This window comes from Pteropus vampyrus, unplaced genomic scaffold (assembly GCF_000151845.1).
Source record: "Pteropus vampyrus isolate Shadow unplaced genomic scaffold, Pvam_2.0 Scaffold87, whole genome shotgun sequence".
Taxonomy (NCBI): domain Eukaryota; kingdom Metazoa; phylum Chordata; class Mammalia; order Chiroptera; family Pteropodidae; genus Pteropus; species Pteropus vampyrus.
In genome coordinates, this window is record NW_011888868.1 from 6351196 (window position 1) to 6371737 (window position 20542).

General features: G+C 35.9%; 1 protein-coding gene across 18 annotated transcripts in view; it reads right to left on the reverse strand.

The window, feature by feature from the left end:
* IWS1 (IWS1, SUPT6H interacting protein) overlaps positions 1-19527 on the reverse strand; it is a 65254-nt gene extending 45727 nt beyond the window's left edge. For 11 of the 18 annotated variants that reach the window (XR_002781206.1, XR_002781205.1, XR_002781203.1 and 8 more), the window contains exons 1-2: positions 19232-19265; positions 17086-17204 (exon numbers count right to left, since the gene is read on the reverse strand). Coding sequence is in view for 4 of the 18 variants with exons in the window: in XM_011363653.2 (XP_011361955.1) it covers positions 17086-17204; positions 19232-19265 (153 nt within the window). In the remaining 14 variants the exon portion in view is untranslated. Of the gene's footprint in view, positions 1-17085; positions 17205-19231 lie in introns of all 18 variants that reach the window. The other 7 variants (XR_002781211.1, XR_002781212.1, XR_002781213.1 and 4 more) reach the window with 4 other exon arrangements.
* Positions 19528-20542: the final 1015 nt, after the last annotated feature.

Here is a 20542-nt window from a genome sequence, read left to right on the forward strand (position 1 = left end):
ATTAAGTGATAAGAGAATCCGGTGACAAGATAAATGGCATGAAATGTTTTCACAACAGTGATACTTTAACTTACCCCAGGTTCATTTAAAGACTAAGTATGCTGTGTCTATAACTTCAAGAAGAGTATAAAAAGTTATAAAATAAGCTTTAAAAGCAAAAGTTTGAAGATTTTTTCTCTTCTACATTTTACTACCAGCCTGACAGCATAACATTACAAAGAAACAGTAAAAATTGCTACACGTATTCATCCAAATATAACATGTTCAGAAGAAAAGTTTCTAAAATCATAACTTTTCAAATTTACCAAAGGCATTTTTCTTTTATTATCACTAGGCTCTTGGCACAACATTAGATACCCTGTCAGTCATACATACTACTATCCCACTAAACCTGGCACTTATCTAGTAAATATGATATTAGGAGAAAAAAAATAGCATAGTATCTTGTGATACAGTACAAAACTAAAAGTTTATTTAGCAATACTTCATAATTTAATTCTTTTATGTTTTAAAAGAATGTAGATAAAAATAACTATCTAGAATATGAGCTCTAAGAAGGCAGGCATTATTTTGGTCTGTTTTCTTCACTGAGGTATCTTCAGAGCACAGAATGGTATCTGCTACATACACATGCAAATAAGAATTTGTTTAATGACTAATAGAGGAGTTAGGTGGGATTAATATGGAGAGAGGAATAATGAACTCAACAAGCATTTGTTTACTGCCTACTACGTGAAAGGTGCTAGGAATCAAGGCTGAACATATCTCAGTGCTGGACCTTCAGGAGTTGTCTAATGAGGAGCCAGCCAAATATAACATAACAATATAGTGCGTTAATATGCATTATTATAAAGGTATGCATGATTAATTTGAAAGCCTATGTGAGACTGAAACATAAAAGTTACGTAGACAACAGGTATTTGCAAATAGTCTGTGATGACTAAGTTAAGACATTAACTAGATTATTAAGAGGAGGAGACATAAAGATACCAGTAGAGGCAACTAAAGCGGGAGGCAAAAATAAAATTGTAACTGGCTTTTGGAATGCTTTCAATGACATACCCATGACATAACTCTAACATGATGTTTGTGTGTACAATTTATATTAGTTGCATACATTTAGTTGCAACAGAAACCATCTCTGACTAGCCCCAGAAAAAAGAACCATCTTCCCAGAATCAAAGAGGGATGAATAACTAAAGACTCAGAGAGGTAGGAATACCAAGGCAACTCAGAGAACTTAGAAAAAGGAAATTAAAGATTTTTTCACTAGCGCACCATTGATAACATGAGTCAGCTCTAACTATACTAAATTTCAGTGTCTAGGATCTAAAATTTAAATTCTCAGGAGAGATAACCTAATGAGTATTTGCAAATACCTGTTGTCTACAGCAATATCAGATGCCATGACTCAATGAATCAATGGGTTTCATACAGCCAGAGTAGGAGCACAGCAGTGGGAGCCACTCTCAAAAAAGAAGTCACGAACTGGGGGTAGGCATACCAAAACTTACCTGCTATACTCTACCCTGGATTTCCTGACAGATGGTGTATACATTCCAAAACAAACAACCATTATAAGGACATTACATATGACAATGATTAAAAACTTATGAATTCCTGTCAATTTTTAAGGAGTTTCGTAAAAACCTGAGTATCTCCGAGTATTTAAAGTTACAGAATGCACTTAGGCAATGCCATCATGAGATTTGGGAAAAGAATATATTAAAAATTACACAAGTTTACAAGTTATCAAAACAATATTCAAAATTTTAGGACTGGTTTCAAGAATCAGTTTAATTGCAAACTTAAAAATAGCCAAAATATAGTTTTTTAAGTCAGATATGAATATAACAACTCAATAGTAGAAATGGCATTTAAATGCGATTTTCTTAATAATGTAAAAAAAAATCCCCTAATTGTAACTATTGTAGAAATTGAGCACTCTGAGGGTCTTTAAAAGCTTTAGAAATGTCTATACACTGTACAATCATTCACACTGTAGCTATAAATAACTACTGGTTATCCATACTGAATGATCTGGTCATTTATCTCAGCACACAAACATGTACTGTAGTAATCACACTCCTTATGGACCAGGGCTACAATTTAACTGATATTTTAAGTTACAAAGTAAATAACAGAACTGCCCTAAAGGAAAACAGCTTTGTAAGTTTCATAGTAGCATATGAATGTCAAGTAGAAATCCTTAAGAACTAAACAACTCAGAACACTTGTTTATTCCTTATCCATCAGTAGAGGACTATTGAACTTGCATACTAATCTACGATTATATATTGATAAACAATCCAACAGTAAGTCACACTGTAGATTCCATGAGGAAATATCTATAGGAACATTTTCAAAAACATGTTTCACTGGACCTTAGTGACAGAAGATATAGCTGAAACCCTCATGTTGGAGTTTACCAATATACATTGGCTTAATGAAAGAATCTGACAAATCCAGCCAACAAAACAAAACAAAACAAAACTGTTAATCTAGTATAGCTCCTGGAGTGCTACAGGCTTTGACTTTGAGAAACTCCAATTTTACAGCAAGCATACATATTAAAAAAATGAAGCTACATATCATACTTTGTCAAAAGCTAGTTGATCTTAGAATTGGACAGTTAAAGACAAAAGCATTCTTGATGAGAGTATTGGAAAAAAAAATTGTACACAAAGCTTAAGAGTTTACGATGGTGAAGCAAATTGCCGACTGACTACCTCTCCAGTCTCATTTCTGACTTCTCACCAACATCAACCCCATGCGCTGCACCAGCAGTTCCTAAACCTCAGTGTGCATAAGAATCATTTTCCTCAAGCAATCTTTGGCGAAAAACATATTTTCCTGCTTCTCACCTCCCGATATTAATCCAGTAAATCTGGGGAAGGGGGTCAAAGGATATGCATTTTGACATATAATCAAAGTGATCTTCACTACACTTTAGAAATCCTGCTCCAGACACATGGAACTACTAAATTCACTATGATACCTCCACACCTTTACAAATGTTGTTCTCTTGGCCTAGAATATCTTTCCCCCACATTGTCCTTTGCATATCTCATAACTGGACATACCCTCTTCTTGAAGCCTCTTCCATCTTTCTACCTAGGTAGAATGGACTTTGTACAACATAATGTGATAGTTAGAACATGTACTTTAGAGTCAGAAAGAACTGAGGTCCAAACCCCAGCTTGGCCATAATTTCTCAAAGCTTCAGTGACCTCAATCTGATGGAGTTAGGAATAATATCTATATGTTAAGAGTGCTGTTTGAAGGATCAAATGCATGTAAAGCAGCACAGTGCCTGTGAACATTCAATAAATGTTATTAACCATTCGTAACGAAATATCTTGATTACAAAACATTCACCCTTTAAGACTCAACTCAAATACACCATCTGTGAAGGCTGAGCTGTTTAGTCATTCCTTCCTTCGTATCCCCATACAGCCGAATATTTATTGTTTCCTTTTTTATGCTCACCACATCTCATTTGTGCATTTCATTGTCCTGGACCTAAGGGTGGCTCTGGCCCCTCACCAAAGAGGGCACCTGTGAATGAGGAGCCATTTTTAGCTTTCAGTGACTGGAGAGAATAAGTTACTAGCATTTCATTTAATGCTTGGGAACCGAGACACTAAATGTTCTGCAATATTCACACCTGCCCCCAAATGCTCACAGCTGACTTACTCTGAATTCCTTGTTCAGAAAAAGCACTAGACCGCTCTATGTGCAGGGATGGCCATAGACAGGACCCACACAGAGGTAATAGACTCAATGAGATAAAGAGCCCAAAGGGCCCAAGAGAAATTGTGGTAATAGACAAGTAAAGCATTCTGGTGCCTTCTGGGACTTTAACTGGGGAATATGGAGAGGTTTGATCAATTAGTAGAAGAGATAAAAATGAAGCCAAATGAAGACTTCTGGTATGACCGCCTGAAGAGTTCCAATGACCTGCTCTGCATTGAAATTTTTTAAAAGTATTTAAAAGCCTCTGGAAATGCAAGCAAAGAGCAAATGAAGAAACATCTACCCAAGATCTACAAAAATTTGGTAAGAAAAACAAGAATCTCTGGTATTTGAATCAAGACCACTCCCACCTTCTAGCCTCACAGCTCAGTGGCAGAGACTCTATTCTAGACTGCTACAGCCAATAACACAGGGTATCCCCTTCCTCCAGCTCCCAGGTGGAAGGCTTTCTTCCCAGGAAGAACAGGATACCAGCATTTCTCATTCTGCTTCCAGCTACCTATTGCTGAAGCTAAGTTCCAGACAATTGCAATCGAGAGGTGAAGGATCCCATCTTTTAATCAGCCCTCAATCATGGAAAGGAAAGAAGGCTCTACCTTGGACGCAGAATACTGAGAATACTTGAATAAGCCCTTGTGTCAATTTGTGAGACAGTGGTTCCATGCTAGGAAAGGTAAGCTGCAAGCACCTTTCAGCTGCTACCCAATCCCTACCCCGCAAAGAACTCAGCGTTGAGAGCTGGGGTTTTACTCAGAGAGAAGCTTTCCATCGCCTACCACCAGTTCCAAAGCCCAAAGAAGAAACTGACTTCATTTGCAACCAAGCCTGGGGAATTTCAGGCTAAGGCACTCTGAAGAATACTGGAAGTTGTGGTGGAAGGCCCTTGTGAAGAGATTCAAGATAAACTGTAGGCCAGCTAGTTTAGTTTGCAGGAGAGAATCAGAGAATAAGTCAGATGGGAGGAGCCATCTGGGGTCCAAACAAGTATCAAACACAGACATCAGAAACTTTCCATCAAAGGAGCAAGAATATGACTGGATAAGATTGTTGAGAAAATTCTGCTACAGAACAATGGGGGCCTGAAAGCAGTGGGATAACATATTCAAAGTAGTCAAAGAAAAAAATCTGTCAATCAAGAATTCATTTTCCAAAGAGACTATCTTTCAGATGAGATCAGGTGTGTTCAGGGTGGTATGGCCGTAGACCAAAGAGACTATCTTTTAAAAACAAATATTAAATAAAAAAGAAATAAAACTTTCCCGAATAATCAAAACATGAGAGAATCTGTCTACTACAAGAAATAAAGGAAGTTCTGCACAAGCTGAAAACAAGTGACCTCTTCTGGTAATTCAAAACACAATGAGCACCAGAAAAGGTTATTAAGTAATTATAAGAGATAGTATAAATGCATATTTTCCACTTTCTTATTTTAACCGGTTTAAATAGCAGTTGCACCAAGTAATATATATATACTGCAGAGCTGGGCTTGTAATATATAGAAATGTACTGTATGTATAACATATTTTCTGATAGCACTACAAAGGAGGTGTGTGGTAGTAAACCTGTATTAAACTAAGGAAATGACTTCAGATAATAAAGTAAAATAATAAAATACTGTTGTATTTGTAACATTAATAGATGCAGTATGTATAACAATAATATTATAAAAAGGGGAAAAGAGAGTAAAGCTACAGAGGAGTAGCATTTCTAATTAAGCTATTATATATCTGAAGCTGATTCTGTTAAGATGTATGTGATAAACCTTTGAGCAACCACTAAAAAGAGCCCAAAAAGCAGAATAAAAATATTAAAGAAATTAAAATGTACAAAAGCATTAAAAATAACTACCACTACAATTATTAATAGATACACAATAGGAAGACGTAAAGTGTGACATGAAGGACAAAATGTGGGGAGGTGTAAAATAAAAATATAGAGGCTTTAGTATACATTGGAAATGTAGAGGTTTAGTATACATTGGAAGTCATTATCAGCTTAAGATATGTCATATAAACCTCACAGTAATCCACAAAACAAAAACTGATGACACATAAAAAGTAAAAAGAAAGGAATCTAAGCATACCACTAGAGAAAATAACCAAATCACAAAGGAAGAGAACAAGAAGGAATAAAGGACTTACAAAATAGCCAGAAAATAAGCAAAATGGCAATAGTAAGTTATTTATAGGCATTCCTATAAATAATTATTATAAATGTAAATGGATTACATTCTCTAAAAGACACAGAGTAGCTGAATGGATTTTAAAAATCCAATCAGACGGATACATGCAAAAAATAAAAATGGACGATCTTCTTACGCCACATACAAGAACAGACTCAAAATGGATATTGCGACTGGTAATTTCTTTTCTGCTACATCTCCTCGGGCAAGGGAAACAACAAAAAAATAAACAAATGGGACTACATCAAACTAAAAAGTTTTTGCACAGCAAAGTAAATTATCAACAAAAAAGACAGCCTACTAAATGGGAGGAGATATTCTTGCTTATGATACATTTGACAAGGAGTTAATAACCAAAACATATAAAGAACTCATACAACTCAACAACAAAAAAACAAACACTCCAATTAAAAAATGGGTAGAAGAACTGAATAGATATTTCTCCAAAGAAAAAATACAGATGGCCAACAGACATGAAAAGACGCTCAAGGTAATCATCAGAGAAATGCAAATTAAAACCACAATGAGCTATCACCTCACACCTGTCAGAATGACTATCATCAATAAGTGAAAAAAACCAGTGTTGGCAAGGATGTGGAGAAAAGGGAACCCTCACACATTGTTGGTGGGATTGCAAATTGGTGCAGCCACTATGGAAAACCATCTGAAGGTGCCCCCAAAAATTAAAAATGGATCTACCTTTTGACTCAGTATTTGCACTTCTGGGTATTTACCCAAAGAAAACCAAAACAATAATTCATAAAGATCTATGCACCCCTATGGTCACTATAGCACTATTCGCAACAGCCAAGATATGAAGCAACCTAAATGCCCATCAACAGATGATTGGATAAAGAAGTTATGGTTCATATATACCATGAAATATTACGCAGCCATAAAAAAATTTGAAATCCTACCATTTGCAATAACATAGATGGACTTGTAGATTATTATGCTGAGTGAAATAGGTAAGAGAAAGATAAATACCATATGATTTCAGAAACCAAGGAACAAAAAGAACTAATTGAAAAGACTCATAAATACAGAGAACATGGTGACGGCCAGAGGGGAGGGCAGTTGAGGGGCTGGGAAAAAGGGGTGAAGGGTTAAAAAAAATACAAATTAGTAGTGATAGTAGTTGATGGTCACAGGGACAGGGAGCATGGCATAGGGAAGGCAGTCAGCAGTCATATAATGGCTATGTGTAAAGCCAGAGGGAAGATAGAGTAATCGGGGGGATCGTTTCATAAACTATATAAATATTTTAACTAATGTCCCATATACTTGAAACTAATAAAAAAACAGAATACTAAAAACAAACAAATCAGATCTATATGCTGTCTACTAGAGACTCACTTCTGCATTAAGGACACACAGAGACTGAAAGTGAAGGAATAGGAAAAGATATTCTATACAAATGGAAACCAAAAGAAAGAGAAGCTATATTTATATCAGACAAAATAGACTTTAAGACAAAAACTGTAATGAGAGACAAAGAAGATCATTATATAATGATAAAGGAATTAATCTAACAAGGTGCTAATTAACATTTATAAATATTTATGTACCCAACACTGGGGCACCTATATATAGAAAGCAAATATTAAAAGACCTGAAGGAAGAAATAAGACAGCAATACAATAATAGTAGGAGACTTCGATACTCCACTTTCAACAATTAATAGACAACCCAGACAGCAAATCAAAAGGAGATATTGGACTTAAAACTACACTTTCGACCAGATGAACTTAACATTTACAGGACACTCCAGCCGAGAGCAGCAGAATATATATTCTTCTCAAGCATATAAGAAACATTCTCTAGGACAGATCATATGTTAGGTCACAAAACAAGTCTTAATTAAGAAGACTGAAATCATACTAAGCATCTTTTCTGACCACACTGGCATGAAACTAGGTATCAACTGCAAGAAGAAAACTGGAAAAATTAAAGAAATATGTGGAGATTAAACAACATGCTGCTAAACAACCAATGAGTCAAAGAAGAAATGAAAATATTGAAATATATCCTGATACATGAAAATGTAAATATGACATGCCAGAAAACAGATGCAGCAAAAGCAGATCTAACAGGGAGGTTTATAGCAATAAATGCCCACATCAAGAAAAAAGAAAGATCTCAAACACCCAACTTTCTACCTCAATGAACAAGAGAAAAAAACAACAAAGCCCAATGTTAGTAAAAGGAAGAAAATAACGAAGATCAGAGAAGTAATAAATGAAATAGAGACTAAAAAGACAATAGGAAAGATCAATAAAAGTGCGGTTTTCTGAAAAGCTTAAATAGACAAACCAAGAAAAAAAGACAGAAGACTCAAATAAATAAAATTATAAGTGAAAGAGAAGCCATTACAACTGATACCACACAGAAACAAAGGACCATAAAAGAACAATCATATTCCAACAAATAGGACAACAAAAAAAGAAATGAATAAATTCTTAGAAACGTACAACCTACCAAGACTGAATCATGAGGAAATAGAAAATCTGAACAGACTCATTACTAGAAATGAGATTGAATCAGTCATCAAAAACTTCCCAACAAGAAAACAGATGGCTTCTTAGGCGAATTCTACCAAACATTTAAAGAAGAATACCAATCCATGTCAAACTATTCCAAAAAAACTGAAGAGGAAAGAATACATCCAAACTCATTTTATGAGGCCAGCATTACCCTAATATCAAAACCATACAAGGACATGTCAAGAAAAAAAAAATTACAAGCCAATATCCCTGATGAATATAGATGCAAAAGTCTTCAGCAAAATATTAGCAGACCTAATTCAACAGGACATTAAAAGGATCATACATCATTGTCTAAAGGGTTTTATCTCAGGGATGCAAGGATGGTTCAACCTCCATAAATCAATGTGATATACCACATTAATCAAATAAAAGATTAAAATCATATGGTCCTCTTGACAGATGCATAAAAAGCATTTGAGAAAATTCAACATACATTCACTATAAAAACTCAACAAAATGAAGGCCCTATCTGACCAGCCCAAAGCTAATATACTACATGGTGAAAAGGTAAAAGCTTTTCTTCCAAGAACAAGAAAAGGATTCTTATTCTCGTTACTTTTATTCAACATACTGGAAGCCCTAGTTAGAGCCATTAGGCAAGAAAAAGAAATAAAAGACTTCCAAATCAGAAAGGAAAAAGTACAACTGTCACCATTTTCAGATGCCATATTACATATAGAAAACTTTAGACTACCAACTGTTAGGATAAACAAATTCAGTACAGTTGCAGGATACAAAAATCGATGCACAAAAATTAGTTGTGTTTCTACACACTAACAACTATCAGAAAGAGAAATTAAAAAAAAAAAATCCCATTTACAATTGCACCCAAAAGAATATTTCTTAGGAATAAATTTAACCAAGAAGGTGAAAGATCTGTACACTGAAAACTGTTAAGATGTTGAGGAAAGAAACTGAAGACACAAGTAAACGGAAAGATATTCCAAGATCATGAACTGGAAGAATATTGTTAACATGTCCATATTACCTGGCAATCTACAGATGTAGTGCAATCCCTATCAAAATTCCAATGGCATTTTCACAGAAATAAAACAAACAACCCCCAAATTTGCATGGAACCACAAAAGACCCTGAATAGCCAAAGTGATCTTGAGAAAAAACAAAACCAATGGCATCACTCTTCCTGATTTTACAAAGCTATAGTAATCAAAAAAGTATGACACTGTCATAAAAACAGACACAAAAATCAATGGAACAAAACAACTCAGAAATAAGTCCACACATATATGGTTAATTTATGACAAAGAAGACAGGAATAAAAAAATGAGAAAAGTACAGGCTCTTCAAAAAATGGTGCTGGGAAAAATGGAGAGCTACATATAAAAGAATGAAACTGGACCTCCCCTCATCTTATACCATATAAAAAGATCAATTCAAAATGGACTGAAAATTTTAATTTATGACCTGACACTATAAAACTCCTAGAACATAATGGATAAGCTCCTTGATATTGATCTTGGCAATATTTTTTGGGGGGGGGGGGGAGGGGGATTAAATACCAACAGCAAAGGCAATAAAAGCAATAAACAAGTGAGACTATATCAAACTAAAAATCTTCTGCACAACAAAGAAAATCATCAATAAAATGAAAAGGTAATCTAATGAATGAGAGAAAATATTTGCAAATAATATATCTGATAAGGGGTTCATAACAGAAATACATAAAAAACTCATAACTCAATAAAAAAAAATCTACTTTTAAAATGGGCATAGGAACTGAGTAGATATTTTCCCAAAAACATACAAATGGCCAACAGATACATGAAAAGGTCCTCAACATCAGTAACCATCAGAGAAATGCAATCCAAAATCACAATAAAATATCACCTCAAACCTGTTAAGAATGAATGCCATCAAAAAGACAAGAGATAAAAAGCGTTAGTGAAGATGTGGAGAAATGAGAACCCTTGCACACTATCAGTGGGAATGTAAATTGGTACAGCCACTACAAGAAACAGCATAGAAGTTCCTCAAAAAATTCAAAATAGAACTACCATATGATCCAGCAATCCCGTTTGTGGTTAAATATCCAAAGGAAATGAAAACAGGATATTAAAGAGATATCTGTACTCCCATGTTTACTGCAGCACTATTCACTATAGACAAGATATGGAAAACAAGATAAGTGTCCATCAACAGATGAATAGATAAAAGGAGTCTTCAACCTCCAGGCCACATACCAGTACGGGAGGTGAGCAGCAGGAGAGGGAGCAGAGCTTCATCTGTATTTGTAGCCACTTCCCAGTGCTAGCATTGCCAACTCAGCTTCATCTCAGATCATCAGGCATTTTCATAGGAGCACTGGTCCCTGGTGCCAAAGAGGTTGGTGACCACTGGGTAAGATGTGGTATACATATACAATGGAATATTATTCATTCACGAGAAAGAAGAAAACTGTATCTATTGCAAAAACATGGATGGACTTTGAGGGCTTTATGCTAAGTGGAATAAGCCAGACAGAATAAGAGAAACACTGCATGGTATCATTTATATGTGGAATCTAAAAAAGAAGTCAAATTCAGAGAAACAGAATATAAAATTGGTTGTCAGGGACTGGAGTGTGAGGGAACTAGGGAGAGGCTGGTAAAAGGGTACAAACTTTCAGCTATGAGATGAATAAGGTTCCAGGATCTAATGTATAACATGGTGGCTGTATTATATAAATGAAATTTGCTAAGAAAACAGAACTTAAATGTTCTCACACATGCACACAAAAAGATAAATATGTGAAATGATAAATATATTAACCAGAAAGGAGGAGTCCTTTCATGATGATGTATATCAAATTATCATAATGTACACTTTAAATATCTAAGTATCTTACAACCTTATTTGTTAATTACACCTCAGTAAAGCTGAAAAAAAAAAAAACAAAACAAAACATTGCATATGTGTGCCATGTCCTTCCTTTGGGAAAAGATCTGAACCTCTAATAGGACTGAGTATCCCAAAAGGCACAATGGTTATGGCCTGATTTGTCTAGTCAAAGATTTAATAACTAAGTTGAATTTTCCTAATTTATCTAAAGATTCTTACTCTGTAATAATAAAAAGAAATTTGACCTCAAAAAAAAATTAAATGTTACATTAGAAAATATTCACTTAATGACAAAGAAAGCAATAAAGAACAGCTGAACGACAAAAAAACATGAGGTATATGAAAACACAAAGTAAAATTACACACTCAATTCTATCAATAACATTACACGTGAATGGGCTAAATAAGCCAATCAGGAAACAGAAATTGGATTAAAAAAAATGACCCAACTATAGACTGACTACAGGAGACACACATTAGATTCACAGACGGAATACACATTCTTCTCAAGTGCATATGGAACATTCTCCAGGATGGACCATGTGCTAGGCCATAAAACAAACCTCAATAAATGACAGAAATAATATAAACTATGTTCTGAGGCCATAATGAAGTAAATTAGAATAGGAAAAATGGGTACAATCTTAATATAAAATTCATAAAGCAATTCTACTAAGCATTAAAAAAATTACACTTTAAATTTAACAAAGAAATGCAACATTTGTACATTGAAAATTAAAAATCATTGTTGAAAGAAATTAAAGACCTAAATAAAAAGACAACCCATATTCATGGATCAATGGACCTATGCTATAAAGATGACAACACTCATCAAACTAATCTACAAATTCAGGGCAATCCCTACCAGAATTCCAGCTAACTTCTCTGCAGAAACTGACAAACTGAAATATATATGTAACTGAAAGGGACGCAGAACAGACAACACAATCTTGGAAAAAAGGACTCACACTTCCTAACATCAAAATGTATTCAGGCACTATGGTACTGGCACAAGGACAGACACAGATATGAATGGATCAGAACTGAAAGTCCAGAAATAAAACCCATACAACCTATGGTCAACTGAATTTTGACCAGGGTGCCAAGACCTTCCAATTAAGCAACTGGATAGCCACATGCAAAAGAATTAAGCTGGGCACTTATCTCAATGCATACATAAAAATTAACTCAAAAATGAACTGAAGAGTTAAATGTAAGAGCTAAATCTGTAAAAATCCTAAAATAAAAGAGGGGTAAATCTTCATGACTTTAGATTTGGCAAAGGATTGTTAGATATGCCACTAAAAGCACAAGTGACAAAAGAAAAAAATGGATAAATTGGACTTCATTAAAATTAAAAACTTTAGTGCTATAAACACCAACAAAGTGAAAAGACAACTCACATAATGGGAGAAAGTATTTGCAAATCAGTGAACTAACAAGGGACCTATATCCAGACTATTTTAAAAAAAACTCTTACAACTCAAAAATAAAAAAGACAAGCCAATTAAAAAATGAACGATCTGAATGGACATTGCTCCAATAGACAAATGGCCAGTAAGTACATAGAAAGATACTCTACATCACTGCTCAACAGGCAAATGCAAATCCAAACCACAATGAGATACCACTTCACACCCACTAAAATGTCTATGATCAAAGTCAGGTATTAACAAGAGTTAGCAAGGATATGGTGAAATCAGAACCATCATACATTGCTAGTGGGAATGTAAAATGGTGCGGCCACAGTGGAAAAAGTCTGGCAGTTCCTCAAACAATTAAGCAGTTATCATAGACATAGTGATTCCACTCCTAGGAACATACCCAAAAGAAATAAAAACCTATGTCCACACAAAAACTTCTACATAAATGTTTATAGGAACATTACTGATAATAGCCAAAAGGTAGAAACAACTTAAATGTCCATCAACTGACAAATGGATAAAGAAAATGTGGTATATTCACATAACGTAATATTATTTACCATAAAAACAATGAAGTACTGATATACGCTACATGACCAACCTTGCAAATATTAAGTGAAAGAAGCCAGTCACAAAAAACCATATATTAAATAATTCCATTCATATAAAATATCCAAAATATGGAGGGATGGGTAGGAAGAGGAGGGGTAAATAAGGAACTAACAGCTAAAGGGTTTCTTTTTAATTGACATAAATATTCTCAATTGACTATGGTAATGGGTGCACTACTGTGAATATACTAAAGACCACTGAATTAGACTTTAAATGGATGAACTGTATGAGTATGTAAATTCATCTCAATAAAGCTATTAAAAAAGAGACAGGTAATATTTTCAAAGATCAAAGCAAAAATATCCAAAACAAAATTAAAATTAAAAAAATAGGATAAGTATTACTGATTTTTCCTTTTGCCTCGGGCTGCAATATGGACCAGCACAGCACTCTTACTGATCTCAACTCTAAGATTTTAATATTTTGTTCATATTTTTGCATTAATTTTGAGTTTCACGATATCTGATTTTATGCAAAACTTAAAAAAAAAAAATAGAGGTCAACTGTGCAAGAATAGAGATGCTATTAGAAATAGCCATCAGGCCAGCCCATCAATGACAGAAAAGATAGAACTTCCTAGACAGAATGATTTAGAGCCTCCATATCGTGTTTGTATTTACAATAAACACTCATTTTCTTAAGGCTTGCTCTGTCATGTCAGAATTTATAGACAGGTACGATTATTTAAAGAAAAAGTAATTTTTAAATAACTACAGTGCCTTTGTTAAAAGTAGTTTAAAAATTATAGGTCTCCAAAATTTTATCAGTATTTCTTATATTGATCACTATCTTAATGACTGTGTGCGTGTGTGTTTGCACTGTGTGTATTCCTTAGAGATCTAAACAAATGCATGTGGAGTGAAATGAATTTTAAAAAGAAAAACTAGCCTAAACTCTAAAATGCAGATGGAAAAAACTTTTTATTCAGTCTCATTATTTGGAAAATCATGTTATAAGTACCAACTTATGGTAGGCAAAACTATGGGTCCCCTAAAGATGTCCGTGTCCTCGGAATGGGTGAATGTTACTTAACATGCAAAAAGGACTGTGCAGATATAATTAAGGATCTTGATGTAGGGAGATTATCCTTAATTATCTGAGTTGGCCCAATATAATTACAAGGGTCCTTACAGGAGGGAGGCAGGAGGGCCAGAGGAAGAAACCGAGATATGATGACAGAAGCAGAGGTTGGAAAAAGAGATTTAAAGATGCTATACTGCTGGCTTCAAAGATGGAGAAAGGGACCACAGCCACGAAATCCAAGTGGCTTGCAGAGGTGGAGAAGGCAAGCAAACAGATTTTCCCCCAGAGAAGGAACACAAGTCTGGAGAAACTTTGATTTTAACTCAGTGAGATTCAATTTGGACTTCTGACCTTCAGAATTGTAAGACAAATCTTTGTTGTTTTCAGCCAGTAAATCTGTGTCAAGTTCTTAAGGAAGCAATAGGAAACTAATACACATCTTTTAGGTTTGCGGCTTGTAATCTGCACTGCTCCATTTAATATACCTGTACTCTTAACATCGCGTTAGCTTCTAAAAAAAAAAATCCAAAAATTTTTCTCAGAAGCCATTTTAAACAGGCAAAAGAGCATTAAAACAAAACTCAACATTTAAAAAGGGTATGACTGGCACTCTCAAACTACTAGTAGTTTAGCAAATTAGGATAACCCTTCTGGAGAGGACTATCTATGAAAAGCCTTAAAATATCTTAGCCTCTTTATTCTGGTTAATTCTCTTGGAAGATTCCTAAGCAAGCAAAAAATGAGGACAAATGTTTATGTATAAAAATGTTCATGGCAGTTCCATTTATAATAGCTAAACAGTCCAAATGTCAAAAATTAGGAAACTGTTAAATAAGTAACAGTGCATCCATATTATGAAATATTATGCAATCATTAAAAATCGTGCTTAGTGCGAATCTTTAATGACATGGGGAAATACTTAAGGTATAATCCTAAGAGATGAAATTATATAGATACAAAATATACATAGAAAAACTTCAAGTAATTTAAAATGCACACATACATTATATACAAGACTAAAAATGTAGGAAAATATCAAAAAGTTAAGTTATTTCTGTGATAAGAGTACAGTGATTTTAATTTTTTCTTTATACTTTTTTTATAATTTCCTAATTTCAACAAGTGTTTTTATTTATTTAAATCCATTTCATTACAGACAAGGAGTTGAAGGTGCTAAAAGGTAAAAGCTTGTGTTACGTTTATAACTGAATCATGAGGCCATGAGCCAAGTTCCTGATGCTGTTTTCCAAAGTAGAAACTTAAGATATACCATATACCCACTAAATATACCATAGCAATGTTTACACTATTAAGTAATTTCTACCTATCAAGTACTAGATTAATTAGAATTTAGTCTGAATGTTTAAGAGTGTACAAAAATCCGCATGACATCAAAATAACTAAAAGATAAGACTTTCTCCCAGTCCATTTAGCTCTCTAATCACACCTGTCCTTTACTCACTCCACTCTAGCCACAGTAGCTCCTAGGCGTTCCTTAAAGACAGCAAGCACACTCCCACCTTAGGGTCTTTGCCTGGAATGTTCTTCCTCTACACAGCCATGTAGCTATTCCTTCACCCTCCTTCATGCCTTGATACAAATGTCACTTTCTTAATAAGGCCTACTGTATTTCCCTACTTAACACCAAAATCTGCCCTTCATCCTGATATCCTTCACTCCGTTCCCACTTTCTCCCTTCTCCATCCACAGCATTTATCATTTTCTATGAAACCATACAATTTTTTTTAAAAAAGTATATTTTTAATGTCCTTCTCCCTCTAATGTGAAATAAATCCAAGTAAAGATATTGGTGGTAGGACCTCATTTAGTCACTGATAAGTCAAAAGAGCCTGACACAGCAGGAGATCAATAAATATTTGCTTTGATATATGAATATACTTATGAAACGTCAAAGGATAGAGTCAATAATATAATCTCTAACAACTGTATCTACTGCTTAAAAATTGGACAACTTCCTGTGCACGTGTAATTGAGCAAAATATACGGTATATCAAGTTCTTACAAGAAAATCTGGCCGTCTTTATCATTCCTATGTTTCAGTTTGTGTTTACCAAAAACTCATACTGACTTATTGAAGTGTCCCAATCTTATTTTGTTAACACTGTACAATCGACACTATATAACCAAGGAAGCAAATTAAACAGTTTTAAAAATGTTATGTATGTTGAAATGCTGTACACAAGATCCAATACTACTCTGTATTATTAAGCAAAAACAACTTTCTAAATTACGTGTACTTTGTTAATTATGTACATTGGAACAGTTCAGAAAGCCATATTCTGAACTATAATTTTTGACAGTTGATAACCTTCATAACTTTTGATTTTAATTGGTATATCTTCAGTTTGCAAATGCTCACTGCCCCAGTAAGATATCCTTTTGAGAATGGGGAAGCAATCAAATATCAAAGGCCTGGCCCATTTTCTGAATCAATTAAGTAGTCAGAAACTGCATAATATCTAAAATGGGATCAAACTAGAACTTATTTCCCTTAATTTCATAAGTAACCAGACCATCCCTATCTGTTTATTTTTAAAGCAGTTCTCTATAAATTGAAAATCCTTTACTCACAGTGTTTGAAGCCTATACCCTGTCTGTGACAGGGTCTCTACAACTCCTAAATAAAACAGGTCTCATAGAATGCAAGGGAAAAGCCTCCCCAAAGATGTTGTTTAGCCAATACCTCTGAATGACGTTCTACACTTCCAGTGTCTGATCCAGAGTGCTGCTCATTTACATCATCCTCAACGTCTGACCCTGAATCCCGTTCATCCTGTACTGGGGTAGCGCCACCATCATCTGCTTAAAAATAAAACAAAAACCCACTTAAGGTGTAAGATGGAGGACATCTACAGCTGAAATGAACACAATGAATCAAGGATAATGTAAGAGCAAAGGTTACCACTGATGAAGCATGACTAATGATGCTAATATTGTAAACAAGAAACCAGTATAATACATAAATACCAACAATCATAACATGTATTGTGACATATATGGCAGCAAAAATACACCATAAAGTGTGAAGCTTAAGAAACATCACTAAGGACCAAATCAACAACATCTAGTGTGCTCTGCAACTATTTCAACTTTCTTAAAAACTTAGTCTATTTTCTCCACAGCACTTACTTACCGCCTTCTAATGTAGTATGTGACTTATCAAGTTATTTTGTTTAATGTAGTTCTTTCCTCAATTGAATTAAAGTGCCAAAAGAACAAGAATTTTGGTTCACTGCTGAATCCCTGGAGCCCAGAACACTGCCTGGTACTTGACGTACAGTATTTGTTTATGAACGAAAAGCACAAGGAACTCCTGTTCAGAAGTAGTGTAATCTCCTTAAAGTAAAACATAAACTATAATATTATGAAACAGTAAAAATGAATTTCTACATCACTTTAACCAATACTTTAAAAATATAAAGTAAAATTGTATTAAGAGGAATTTAGAGCTGTTTGAGGATATGGGAAGACTTGGTTAGAAATTCAATAAAAATAAAAAAAAATTTTTAAATAAAGCTATCAACTACAGGAAAACTAAAAAGCTGCATAAGAGTGGCATCACTATCATACTAAAGAGTTAGTCTACTCAGCTAAAGAGTAAAGAATATACAGCCATAATAAAAAAAAATAATTTTGAAATTTAACAATTATATTGCAACAGTGAGAGCATGGGGGAGAAGAGGGCTTTAAGAGGCTAACGTCCTATCCAAGCATAAAAGGAATCATCACGGAATGCCTAAAAATGATGCAACAAGAGAGCATAAATTAGGAAGAGGGAGATAAATATATATTAAAAGAAAGTTAAGAACTGCTATTTTTTCATGTCTTTTAGCACTTAATCTTTAAACATGTATTATACATAACTGCTTATTTCAGAAATAATTTTAAAACACAAATGAACTGAAAAACTACTGTGAAAACACCAGGAAAGTATTTTAAGCAAAACAGCAGTGCATACTTAAAAAAGTGTTTTTAGTCGTAACTATTCCGTCATATATATAAGAATCGAAGTGAACTTAAAACAGAAAAGAGATTAACGTTTAAAGCACTTCTGATAGATACTGAATTGGACTAAGACACAAAGGGAAGGCAAATTTAACGTTTTCTCCGCCGCCCCCTCCCCCCCACTCCGCCCCCAGGTCCTGTCTTAATTCACCTTTGTATTTCTGGTGCCTAGCACAGCGTTAGCAGAATGGGGCCCAATAAGTGTTTACTGAATAAACAGGTAAGAAAGGAGACCAAACTTCAGTGAGGAGAAAGAGGAAAGATCTCAAGGGGAAGGAAAGGCACAAAAATTACCAATAAGTGCCACTGGTACACACCTTATACTAAAATAATTATACAATTCGAACAAGGGTCCTACGTTTTCTTGGCTAGGAAACGAGTGTTACGAGACTAAACTAGCCCTAACTCGGAATAAAATGCCTAGGTAAGATCCCGCACCCTAGCTCCCACCTCCACCACTGAACAGTTCCCTTGAATTCTCGAAAAACACTCTCAACTGAAAAAAAATTCGGTAACAGGAGAGACCTTCCCTAGGGCTTTGCACGTATTAAACGCTTAACACAATAAAGTGGCTTCCCAATTTTATCAAAAACCTTCGCCGATTCAGAAGACGGCTTCCCCTCTGGAATCCCCCTCCCCTAGGTTCTAACTTCGCAGCCCGCAGCCGGCCAGCGAGCTCTCGCGCTCCGATTCAGTCTAGATCGGGCCCAGTCCGGGAGGGGCCTTTCCCTGGGGCCCCCTTCCCCTCCCCAGAGGGGGTGCGAGGCCAGCTCCGCCAAGTAACCGCCCCGCCAACCTGCTCAGAGCCCAGGCCCTTGCCCCACCTGACTGGTCGCCGCTGTAATATTCTGAGTCCATGCCAGGAGGGCTCTCGGCGGGGAGTGTCCGCGCGCCGCGCCGCCCCCGTCACCTCCTTCCCCGCGGTGCGACTCCGATGGCGCGGCCCGGTGCTCAAAGGCTCCCGCCTGTCTAGAGGGTGAGGAGAGTAGAACAGCAGTTGCAAACGCGAACACTTCGACCTAGAAGCCCAGACAGAAGACGCCGTAACCGAGAGGCAGGCAAGCGTGCGCGTCGGCGCTCGACTTCCCAGAAGCACCTCTGGGGCCAAAATGGCGCCTGCCCACCGCCCTCAGAGGAACGCAGCGCGCAGGCGCCGTCACCTGTCAACCGGCCAATGAGAAGACGCATCAGTAAGAAAGCACGACCTGGCCGGAAAGGAGACCCCTGGGAAAGCAGCCGGAGTTCTGACCTCAGTTCAGTACGTTCCTTGGAGTAAGGTGTTCTTTCCCCCGTGGTGATGATGTTACTTTATTGCTTCTGTGTCCGTGCCTTGTTTGAAGAACTTCTAAATTACTTTCCTAAAAATGAAGACCCGCTAAAATTACACTTTCCATCATTCCGCCAATTAACGATAGTTCCCTAGATGTAGCGAGGCTCTAGATTCCCGCCCTTCGTGCGGGAGGAAGTGGCGCGTTGCTCTCCGGTACTTGCAGTTGGAAGTCTAGGAAGCTATACGATGCTTTACCGACGTGACCAAAAAGACCTCCTTTTAAGGCATTTGTCTTTCTATCTTGTTTTAAACAACTTAATTTACATCTTAAGCAGCCCTTTGATCAATAATAGGAAGTACAGGTTTTTGCTTCCAGAAAGTTTCCCTGGTAAAGAAGAGTGACATTGTTGAACATTACTTGAGCCCTATGCTCCCGAGAAAGGGGAATGGTTAAGAAACCTCAGTGTTCTGGGGAATGCCCACTGAAGAACACCCCTTCTCCCGATGACTTAGATAAAACTCTCCACAATTTTTCACGGCTCACATAAGACTGCAGATGACCCCTTTGTTTACCCGCGGCAAGGTCAGACAAAGACTCCGCTCCCTTTTTCCTAAGGGCAGACTGAGACTCCCCCCAACTTCCTATTCTTTGTATCGTGAATTATTAGCTGAGATTAGAGCTCTGTTCCCCTGAAACTAGCTAGATATGGAGATAAATATTCCAGTTCACCTGACTGAAACTTCTGATTACAAATTAGTCCCAACTATAAAACACCCCATCTTCCTCCCTATGAAAGTCTAAGGCAAAACCACCCTGCCTAGACACTCTGATCTTCATATTTAGGGTGCTCTCTCTATTGCAATA